The 11,783-nt window shown below is 41.9% G+C and overlaps 1 protein-coding gene across 1 annotated transcript; it reads left to right on the forward strand.

Moving 5' to 3' along the window:
- The first annotated feature begins 1,312 nt into the window (after positions 1-1,312).
- LOC126004424 (sentrin-specific protease 2-like) lies at positions 1,313-3,539 on the forward strand. Its single transcript, XM_049770860.1, has one exon. It carries the CDS (start codon positions 1,313-1,315, stop codon positions 3,533-3,535), a length of 2,223 nt encoding a protein of 740 aa, XP_049626817.1. The 3' UTR covers positions 3,536-3,539.
- The last annotated feature ends 8,244 nt before the right edge of the window (positions 3,540-11,783 follow it).

An 11,783-nucleotide genomic window follows, 5' to 3' on the forward strand; every position in this document is an offset into this window, starting at 1 on the left:
GACAGCCAGGAGTAACCCCTGAGCACCGCTGGGTGTGGCCCAAAAACAAAAACAAAAACAAACAAAAAAAAAAAGAACATCCAACATTTTCTGTGCTAAGTCTGTTTTCTGCCCACATATTATCTCGACCCCTTGACACAACTAAGAAAACCAACATTGACATTCCCATCCAACAAATGACAATATCCTTATTGACCATGTTCCTAGTCCTATCTTATATGCACACCAACAAGAGACCAACTCACAAATCCAACAGGACGGAACCCATCCAGAAAAGCCTGCAATTGGCTCAGGAAGATCCAGATGAGTCCACGTTACGGGCGCCATTTTCTTTTTCTTTCTTTCTTTTTTTTTAATTATTTAATTTATTTTCACTCTTAGCAGTGCTCAGGGGTTACTCCTGGCTCCACGCTCAGAAATCGCTCCTGGCAGGCTCGGGGGACCATATGGGATGCTAGGATTCAAACCACAGTCCTTCTGCATGCAAGGCAAATGCCCTCATGCTATCTCTCCGGCCCCAACGGGAGCCATTTTTAAAAATCTAAGCACTTTGGTTCCGACCCCGAACACTAGCAAGACTCTGGTTTGAAGCAGAAGGTGCTCTGCAAATTCATCAAACACACACTTAGAAAAAGAAAAGACTTCAAAAATTACCACCTTACCCTAAGTCCAGTCCACAGACCACCCTATCCTGCGAGCAGCCTGACCTCGAAATTCTAGGAACGAAGAGACATGTCTCCTCGCGCACCCAGCCGGGCAGGTCCTGCGGTGGAGCGAGAATACGGTGGCCGGGCCGACGTGCGACGTGCGGGTCGCGAGAGCGCCTGTAACGTCCCGGGGTTCGTGGCGACGGCGATGGCGGACGCGACCGGACGGGGAGCCCGCGGTGCTCGCACCTCTAGTGCTCTGTGGACGTCGCTTCGTTGCAGCGGAGTACTTTCTGCGCTGCAAGTGCCCTTCAGAGCCGAGTCGGGAGGTGACAGCTGTCAGGCGAGAAGGGGAGTGTGGTGGTGACTTAACTTTGGAGGGGTGGGGGGTTAGGGCGGACAGAAGGAGGGGATCAGATAGAGAGGAATTAATCGCAAAGGAGAAAGACTGATCGATACAACCTCCTTTGAGAGCTCAAGGCCACTCACTGATGAGCACTTGGTTGCTAAAGTTGCAAGGGGAGGCTTGAAAGTGCTCCTTGCTGTAGCATCTTGCCTTTGGGTCTGCCCCACTTCACTTGGCATAGGGACCCCGGCCCTCAGCCCAAAGAGTTTACCGAAGAGACTTGAGAAGTGCCTATCGGGAAGCCTCTTCACAATCCAGCATGAAGCGAACAGAAAGTCGCTTGATGGAGGAGAAAGACACTCTGTTTTCTACAGTAGACACTGATAAAACACCAAGAGTAGACTGCCTTACTCATCAATTGAAAAGTGGTCCCCATTGCCAAAGACTTCACGGAAGAGACTTAAAAAGTCCCTCTTCGGATGCTTGTTCACTCTCCAGCTTGAAGCGATCAGATAAAACACCCAATAAAAGACCAAGAGTAGACTGCTTTACTTATCAAGTGAAACGCAGTCCCCATTGCCAAAGACTTTACGGAAGAGACTTGAAATGCTCCTCTTCGGATGCTTGTTCACTTTCCAGCTTGAAGCGATCAGAGGGTCGCTTGATGGAGCAGAAAGACACTCTATTTTCTACAGTGGACACTGATAAAACACCAAGAGTAGACTGCCTTACTCATCAAGTGAAATGCAGTCCCCATTGCCAAAGATTTTACGGAAGAGACTTGAAAAGTCCCTCTTCGGATGCTTGTTCACAATCCAGCATGAAGCGATCAGAGGGTCGCTTGATGGAGCAGAAAGACACTCTGTTTTCTACAGTGGACACTGATGAAACACCTGGTAAAAAACAAAGAGTAGACTGCTTTACACATCAAGTGAAACGCGGTCCCCATTGCCAAAGACTTTATGGAAAAGACTTGAAATGCCCCTCTTCGGATGCTTGTCCGCTCTCCAGCTTGAAGCGATCAGAGGGTCGCTTGATGGAGCAGAAAGACACTCTGTTTTCTACAGTGGACACTGATGAAACATCTGGTAAAAAACAAAGAGTAGACTGCTTTACACATCAAGTGAAACGCGGTCCCCATTGCCAAAGACTTTATGGAAAAGACTTGAAATGCCCCTCTTCGGATGCTTGTCCGCTCTCCAGCTTGAAGCGATCAGAGGGTCGCTTGATGGAGCAGAAAGACACTCTGTTTTCTACAGTGGACACTGATGAAACATCTGGTAAAAAACAAAGAGTAGACTGCCTTACACATCAAGTGAAACGCGGTCCCCATTGCCAAAAACTTTATGGAAAAGACTTGAAATGCCCCTCTTCGGATGCTTGTTCACTCTCCAGCTTGAAGCGATCAGTGGGTCGCTTGATGGAGCAGAAAAACACACTGTTTTCTACAGTGGACACTGATGAAACACCTGGTAAAAGACAAAGAGTAGACTGCTTTACTCATCAAGTGAAAAGTGGTCTCTACAATGCTACCAGCTTACATGGAATCCCAAGTGAATTCAAAACAACACAGTTTGTTCCAAAACAACCTAGAGTTGTTAAAACAAGTCAACCTGTCTATTCAGTGATCAATGAGAAGAGTTGTTCACAGGGAAAGATTTCCGATAGAGAGAAGACCATTGGAGTCATACTAGAAAATGAGAGTAGGACAGGACACTGGCTAGAACTGGATTTGTCTGAAAAATTGTCACCCCCACTTCACCTGACTGATGGAAGCAAAGGTGCACTTAGGAGAAAATTACCAATACTTGAGAGAAAAGAAAAACTTTGCTCAGGAAAATTAAGAGATAAAAGGATGGATGATGATCTTGACTTTACGGCAGACCTGGAAAAGGAAATCAGTAATGCACTAGGTCCTGGTCCTCGGGATCAGATCCTAAGTTGTGCTTTCAATCAGAGTATCACTCGAGGAGATATCCAGACCTTGAAGAATGGCCATTGGCTCAATGATGGAGTCATCAATTTTTATATGAATCTGCTAGTGGAAAGAAACAAAAAACAAGACTATCCAGCACTTCATGCTTTCAGTACTTTTTTCTACCCCAAATTAAAGTCTGGTGGTTACCAAGCAGTGAAGAAATGGACCAAAGAAGTCAATCTCTTTGATCAGGAAATAATCTTGGTGCCTATTCATCAAAAGGCACATTGGAGCCTAGTGGTGATAGACTTGAGGAAAAAGTGTCTTAAATATCTGGATTCAATGGGACAAAAGGGCCACAAGGTCTGTGAGATTCTCCTTCAGTATTTACAGAATGAAAGTAAGACCAAAAGGAATACTGATCTGAATCTTCTGGAGTGGACACACTTTAGCATGAAACCACATGAGATTCCCCAACAGTGGAATGGAAATGACTGTGGAGTATTTACTTGTAAATTTGCAGATTATATCTCTAGGGACAAACCAATCACATTCACTCAGCACCAGATGCCTCTCTTCCGGAAGAAAATGGTACTGGAAATCCTTCACCAACAGTTGCTGTGAGAATGTCTTTTGGTCCCTCAAAGTACTACTGGTGGTTCTTTCATGGACAGATGTTTCCATATAATTATGCACTGTGGATGAAGAAGTCCTCGCCTCACTTCTGTTCTGCCAAATACTGAACTGTCAAGATCATGAGGGTAGCTAGCAACCCTGTTTATCAGACTATGCCTGCTCAGAGCTTTGGACCGTTTTGCTCCCAAAAGAACACTGATTAATACTTTAAAAAAAAATCAATACTTGAGACAAAATAAAAACTTTGCTCAGGCAAAGAAAGTGATACAAAAACGGATTATCTTGAACTTATAAAAGACAGAGAATAGAAAATAAGTAAGGCACTAGATCATGAAGCTCAGGATGAGTTCGTAAGTAGTGCTTTCATGCAACTAATAACTCAAGGAGTTATCTGGACCTTGAAGAACTATCACTAAATGATGAAGTCATCAGTTTTCAGTGGTGATAGGCCTAAAAAAGTGTCTTATTAAATATATGGAATCAATGGGATAAAAGGGCCATCTCACTCAATGTACATGAGGGCTGCTAGCAACCATAAATCAGGCTATGACTACTCAGAGCCTTGGACTGTTATTCCCAAATGACAACAAACGCTAATTAATACTTTATCTTTTAGATTTTATTCCCATGAATGTGGGAAATGCATGATTTATTCTGTGGTTAGTTCTGTGTGTGTTTTTTTTTCTTTTTACATATATTTATATGCTCAACTATTTGAAAAACATCATGGGCAGTGTTTAAGGGGGGCAGAGTTATAGCACAGCTCATACCTCCACTGGTAGAACATTTGCTTTGCATGCAGCCAACACCATGGAGCAAGCACTTCAAGCTGTCCCCCGTTTACCCCTCTTCATGCCACATATACTCCACCACTGAGCTTACACAGATTCCTGAATCTTAGGAAGGTCCTCTGCTGTAGGCTGAATGTAAGTTGCATTTTCTCTAACAGTAGAGCCTTCATCATGCTACATCATAGACATATAGTCCTCTTTCTAAGACTCTCAGGTTTGTGTATACAAGGATCAAGTGCTTTTTTCATCATTATAACATCTGCACACAAACTAGTAATCTGATGGTGAGTAAGAGCTCAGTAAACTTTTGTCACATAAATGAACACACTTTTGCTAAGTAGGTACACATTTTGGTAATAACAGGACTCTGGTTACATTGTCCTGAATTTTTACTGAATTGTTGTCTGAATTTCTTTGCAAAAGAGATGCTGCTTTTTTTTTTTTTGGTTTTTGATTTTTGGGCCACACCCATTTGATGCTCAGGGGTTAGTCATGGCTAAGCGTTCAGAAATTGCCCCTGGCTTGGGGGGACCATATGGGACCCCAGGGAATCGAACCACGGTCCTTCCTTGGCTAGCCCTTGCAAGGCAGACAACTTACCTTTAGCACCACCTCACTGACCCCAGGGGATGCTGCTTTTTAAATTAACTACATAATAAATTGATTTCAGGGGCCGGAACGATAGCATAGCAGTAGGGCATTTGGCTTGCACACCACCAACATGGACTAGCCCCTGGTTCAGTTCCTGATATTGCATATGGTCCCCTATGCCTGATAGCACTGATTTCTGAGTGTAGAGCCAGAGTAACACCTGAGTGCTGCCAGATGTGACCCCAAAACCAAATATATATGTATACACACAAATATATATGCATATATATAAAGCCAAAATTAACTTTTTTGTTCATCAGACTTTTACCTTCCATCTTCTATGCTGCCTCACTACAATTTGTAGTTGCCAGTTCCACAAAATTGAATTTTGCATATAAAAGTTTTAATTTAATTTTTTTTTATTTTATTGAAAACCTTAAAGATATGCTTATCACTGAGAAGACTTAACAACAACAACCTGCTTACAGGAAAGGGCTTCCTGCATTGCCCTTTCATGGTGAGGCGAAACGAGAAGACACTCCACATCATGACTTCAATGTAGGACATACAAATTCCAGAATCTTTAATACAGAAACATGATACCAACAACAGAGACTGTGTGAAAAGTGTGTTGGCACTACGGACAATGTCTTGGATCGGACGATAACTTGCCTGAGGCCTAGAGCTGGTCTTGTGCCAGGAAACTTCAGGGGTAGGATCTCTTTGTATTTAGGCCAAGGTTATTCCTTTCCATGCCTCTCATATTTTGGTGGGCCTATGCAAACAACAATTGCCACTCTAACAACGTTTTTACTGTGCTCCTTTGACTCTAATCCTTAAAACGCACCCACTTAAAATTTGAGGTTAACTTAAGCTAATATTCATGTACATGGAAATGTAAAAAATACTATGCCTCTAATGTTAAAGGAGTTACGTAAGTTTGATGGCTTTAGATTGCCTTGTGTGCTGTTAAGAAATATTATAATGTGCTACAATCTGGGGACTCGAGGGACAAAATAATCGCACATGGATTCTGTTTTATTTTATCTTAACGTTCTTTGGCTGAAAGTTCAAAGTTAAGATATCAGCAAGGGGACTTCTTCTGAGAATTATGTTATGGGTGATTGTCCTTCCACTGTAACTTTACCTTGTCCTCTTTCTTTGCATCTTTTGTTCTCATAATTCAAAATAAAAATTAATAAAAAAAAAAGATACGCTTATGCTTTGTATTGTTTTGGGATCAAACCCAGCTGTGCTCACAGATTACTTTTGGTGCTATGCTTAGATTTGGCTCCTGGCAGGCTTGGGACCATAAGAATGCTGGGATTTGAACCAAAATCAGTCCTGGTTCAGCTGCTTGCAAGGCAAACACCCTACTACTGTGCTATCTCTCTGGCCCCCTGTTATGCATTTTTAACTTCTCAAAGTCTATAAAGTTTAAGCACCTATTTTCATTGAAAACATGACAGATATGGTTATGCAATTATGTTTTGTTTTGTTTTTGTTTTGGGGTCAACCCTGGAGTGATTAGGGGTTACTCCTGGCTCTATGCTCAGAAATGGCTCCTGGCAGGCTCAGGACCATATGGGATGCCGGGATTCGAACCACCATCAATTCTGGTTTGGCTGCTTGCAAGGCAAGGTAAACACCCTATTGCTATGCTATCTCTTTGGTCCCTGTTATGCTTTTAAATTTCACCAGTACCTATTTTGTAAAGTTTTCATTGAAAACCTTGCAGATATGGTTATGCATTTTTTGTTTTCTTTTGCTTTTGTTTTTCAGTCAATCCGGGTGTGATCAGACATTACTCCAGGCTCTATGCTCAGAAATCACACCTGGCAAGCTCAGGACCATATGGGATGCCGAGATTCGAACCACCATCAGTGTTGGTTTGGCTGCTTGCAAGGTAAATGCCCTACTGCTGTGCTATCTCTCTGGCCCCTGTTATGCATTTTTACTTTCCCAAACTTTTTTTTTTTGGTTTTTCGGACCACACCCGTTTGATGCTCAGGGGTTACTCCTGGCTAAGCACTCAGAAATTGCCCCTGGCTTGGGGGGACCATATGGGACGCGGGGGGATCGAACGGTGGTCCTTCCTTGGCTAGCGCTTGCAAAGCAGACATCTTACCTCTAGCGCCACCTCGCCGGCCCCAATTTCCCAAACTTTTAAAAGTTGATCAGCACCTATTTTGTAAGGTTTTCATTGGAAATCTTGCAGATATGGTTATGCATATTTTGTATTGTTTTGTTTTTGTTTTTTGGTCAACTCGGGTGTGATTAGGCATTAGTCCTGGCTCTAAGCTCACAAATCACTCTGGCAGGCTTGGGACCATATGGGATCCCAGGATTCAAACCACAATCAGTCCTAGTTTGGCTGCTTGCAAGGCAAACACCCTACTGCTGTGCTAGCTCTCCAGCCCCTGTTATGCATTTTTAATTTAGCAAAGTTTATAAAGTTGGTCAGCACCTATTTTGTAAGGTTTTTATTGAAAAACTTACAGATATGGTTATACTTTTTTTTTTTTTTTTTTACTTTTTTTGTTTTGTTTTTGTTTTTCAGTCAACCCAGGTGTGATCAGAAGTTACTCCTCATTCTATGCTCTGATATGGCTCCTGGTAGGCTCGGGACTATATGCGATGCTAGGAATTAAACCTCCCTCCCATGTTGGCTGCATGCAAGGCAAATGCCCTACCAGTGGAGGTAGGAGCTGTGCTATAGCTCTGGCCCCTGGAGTCATTTTCATTTTTTTATTTTTGAGACACAGCCTTTTTGTGTATTGGAAAAGCAACACGAGCACTAGATCTTGCGAAATTAATGACAGAGGCCAGAGATATAGTACAGCAGTAGGGCGTTTGCTTTGCAAACAGCCAAACCAGGACAGATGGTGGTTCGAATCCTGGCATTCCATATGGTCCCAAGCCTGCCAGGAGCCATTTCTGAGCTCAGAGTCAGGAGGAACCCCTGACTGCTGCCGGGTGTGACCCCAAAATAAAATACAATAAAATGGCTCCTGATTCAAGTACTAGACAATTGATGCACACCATGCTGGAATAAGAGAGAATTAAGGTTTTTGTTCATTAGACTTACAGATATGGTTAGACTTTTACCTGCCATCCTCTGTAATGCCCCACTGCAATTTGCAGTGGCCAGTTCTACAATAATCTATTTTGCATATGAAAGTTTGAAATAAAAAAAAAGAAAGTTTGAAATTTACTCTTTTTTTTGGGAAGGGTGTTCATTGAGAATATTACAGATATGGTTATGCATTTTTTGTTTTGTTTTGTTTTTGTTTTGAGGTCAACCAGGCTGTGCTCAGAGGTTACTCTTGGCTCTATACTCAGAAATGGCTCCTGGCAGGCTCAGGAACGTATGGGATGCCGGGATTCGAACCACCATCAGTCCAATTATGGCTGCTTGCAAGGCAAACGCCCTACTGCTGTGCTAGCTCTCAGGCCCCTGTTATGGATTTTTAATTTAGCAAAGTTTAAAAAGTTGGTCAGCATTTATTTTGTAAGATTTTCATGGAAAATATTGCAGATATGGTTATGCATTTTTTGTTTTGTTTTCTTTTTGCTTTGGTGTCAACCCGGGTTTGTTCAGGCATTCTTCCTGGCTCTGTGGTCAGGAATGGCTCCTGGCAGGCTGGAGGTCATACGGGAAGCCGGGATTCGAACCACCATCAGTGTCAGTATGGCTGCTTGCAAAGTAAACACCCTACTGCTGTGCTATCTCTCTGGCCCCTGTTAGGCATTTTAATTTTCCAAATTTTAAATGTTAGTCAGCACCTACTTTGTAAGGTTTTCATGGAAAATCTTGCAGATATGGTTATGCATTTTTTGTTTTGTTTTGTTTTTGTTTTCGGTAACCCGGGTGTGATCAGGCATTTTCCCTATTATTAGAGCCTTAGTCATTCCACATTGTATAGTCCTCTTTCTAGAACTCCCAGGTTTGTATATATATGGAACAAGTATATATAGCTTTTTTCATCATTGTACCATCTGCAGACTAACTAGTGGTGAGTAAGATCAGTAAACTTTTGCCACATAAATTAATACATTTTTACTAAGTAGGTATGCATTTTGGTAATAATAGGACTCTGGTTACATTGTCCTGAACTTTTATTGAATTGTTGTCTGAATTTCTTTGCAAAAGAGATGCTGATATTTTACTTAACTACATTACAAATAAATTTCATGTGGCAGGAGTGATAGCACAGCGGTAGGGCATTTGTCTTGCATGCCATGGACTAATCCCTAGTTCAGTTCCTGGTATAGCATATTGTCCTCTGTGCCTGAAAGCGGTGATTTCTGATTATAGAGCTTAAGTAACCCCTGAGTGCTGCTGGATGTGAGCCAAAAACCAAAAATAAATAAAAATATATACATATATATAGCCAAAATTAAGTTTTTTGTTTATCAGACTTTTACCCTTCCTCCACCATGCTGCCCCACTGCAACTTGTAGTTGCCAATTCTACAATAATCTATTTTGCATATGAACATTTGAATTTAACTCTTTATTTGGGGGTTATTCATTGAGAATATTACAGATATGGTTATGCTTTTTTGTTTTGTTTTGTTTTGTTTTTGTTTTGGGGTCAACCCGGTTGTGCTCAGAGATTACTCCTGGCTCTATGCTCAGAAATGGCTCCTGGCAGGCTCGGGATATGGGATGCAGGGATTGGAATCACCATCATTCTTGGCTCTGCTGCTTGCAAGGCAAACACCCTACTGCTATGCTATCTCTTTGGTCCCTGTTATGCATTTTTAATTTCGCATAGTTAACCAAGTTGGTCAGCACCTATTTTGCAAGAACTAGTGCCTAATGTAGCTTTTTTAATGTAATGAAAGTTCGTGTCTCAGAAAAAATATAATTAAAACAGTACCAGGGGCTGGAGCTATAGCACAGTTCCAACCTCCACTGGTAGGACATTTGCCTTGCATGCAGCCCACACAAGAGGGACCCAGGTTCAATTCCCGGCATCTGATATGGTCCCTCGTGCCTGCCAGAAGCTATTTCTGAGCACAGTCAATAGTAATCCCTGAGTGCTGCAGTGTGTGACCCAAAAATAAAATACAACAATATGGCTCCTGATACAAGTACTAGACAATTGATGCACACCATGCTGGAATAAGAGAGGTACTTGAAAAACTGGCTTCTCATGGAAAGTCACAGGGTAAAGACTGAAAGCCAGAGGCCTCGCAAATCCTTTCTGTTTTGTTGTGAGTTTTCAACTCCATATATTTTCAACTCCATAGTTCAAACATTTCAAAATGTCTTCCTTTTATCCCTCTTCATGCCACATATACTCCACGACTGACCTTACTCAGATTTCTGAATCTTAGAAGGACCTCTGCTGTATGCTGAATGTAAGTTGCATTTTCCCTAATATTAGAGCCTTAGTCATGCTACATCGTAGACATATAGTTCTCTTTCTAGGACTCTCAAGTTTGTATATATAAGGATCTAGTCCTTTTTCATCATTGTATGATCTGCACTCAAACTAGTAAACTGGTGGAGATAAGAGCTCAGTAAACTTTTGCCACATAAATGAATACTCTTTTGCTAAGTAGGTATGCATTTTGGTATTAATAGGACTCTGGTTACATTATCCTGAATTTTTACTGATTTTTTTTTTGCAAAAAGAATGTTGCTTTTTTAATTATCTACATTACAAATGAATTTCATGAGGCCAGAGCGACAACACAGCAGTAGGCCATGTTTGCCTTTCACATATCCAATATGGACTAACCCGGTTCAGTTCCTGGTATCCCATATGGTCCCAAGTGCCTGACAGCACTGATTTCTGAACACTGAGCTTGGATAAGTGGATGAGTGCAGCTGGGTGTGACCCAAAAATAAGAAATAAATAAAGGCATATTGACGCACCTCATAAGCTATACCATAAAATTTCTAAGCAAACTCAGTCCAGAAATACAGCAGTGTTTAAGGTGCAGGCGACTGCCTTGCATACAGTTGACTTTGGTATGATCCTAGGAACTACATATGATCCCCCAAGAACTGAACCAGGAGTGAGCACACAGAACTAATGGTGTGGCTCCCAAACAAAATAAAGTTAGAAAAAAATTAAATTAATTTATATCAAAAAATTAATTTATATCTATTATTGTGTTCACACCTGATGACAGCATTATGCTTGGTAGGCTTCTGGGCATTATGGGCAACACACTGAGTACCAACAGATCAGCTTTGTGCAAGGCAAATACCCTACCCACTTTACTATTATATCACTCTGACCCCAATCCATTTTTAGTATGAAAAATTAGAAACAGCGAAAAAGTAAAGTGCACAATATATCCACATGTAGCCACTCGGTTACTTTCAACTATTTCAATCTTAAGCAATTCTGTTTTATTCACGACTTTACTCACTTTCTTGATTCTAGACTCTTAAAAAAATTTTTTTTAGACTCTTTTAAAAATTTACTAAACTTTTTAAATTTAAAAATGCTAAGGGAGGAGCTACAGTGGATAGGACCTTTCCTTAGAAGTGGTTGACGTGGGGCCCGGAGAGATAGCACAGCCGCGTTTGCCTTGCAAGCAGCTGATCCAGGACCAAAGGTGGTTGGTTCGAATCCTGGTGTCCCATATGGTCCCTCGTGCCTGCCAGGAGCTATTTCTGAGCAGACAGCCAGGAGTAACCCCTGAGCACCGCCGAGTGTGGCCCAAACTCCCCCCCCCCCCAAACAAAAGTGGTTGACGTGGCTTCAATCCCTGGCATCCTATAAGGTCTACTGAGCACTGCCACGAGTAATCCCTGAGCATTACCGGGTGTGGCCACAAGAGAAAACAGTTGAAGGAGGGTAGCTTTCTCAGAAAGTGCTCAGGTGATCT

The sequence above is a fragment of the Suncus etruscus genome, chromosome 3, assembly GCF_024139225.1.
Source record: "Suncus etruscus isolate mSunEtr1 chromosome 3, mSunEtr1.pri.cur, whole genome shotgun sequence".
Classification (NCBI taxonomy): Eukaryota; Metazoa; Chordata; class Mammalia; order Eulipotyphla; family Soricidae; genus Suncus; species Suncus etruscus.

Bases quoted from the DNA above. Each gene is read 5' to 3' on its own strand.
- LOC126004424 (XM_049770860.1), top strand. From the start codon at position 1,313: ATGAAGCGAACAGAAAGTCGCTTGATGGAGGAGAAAGACACTCTGTTT.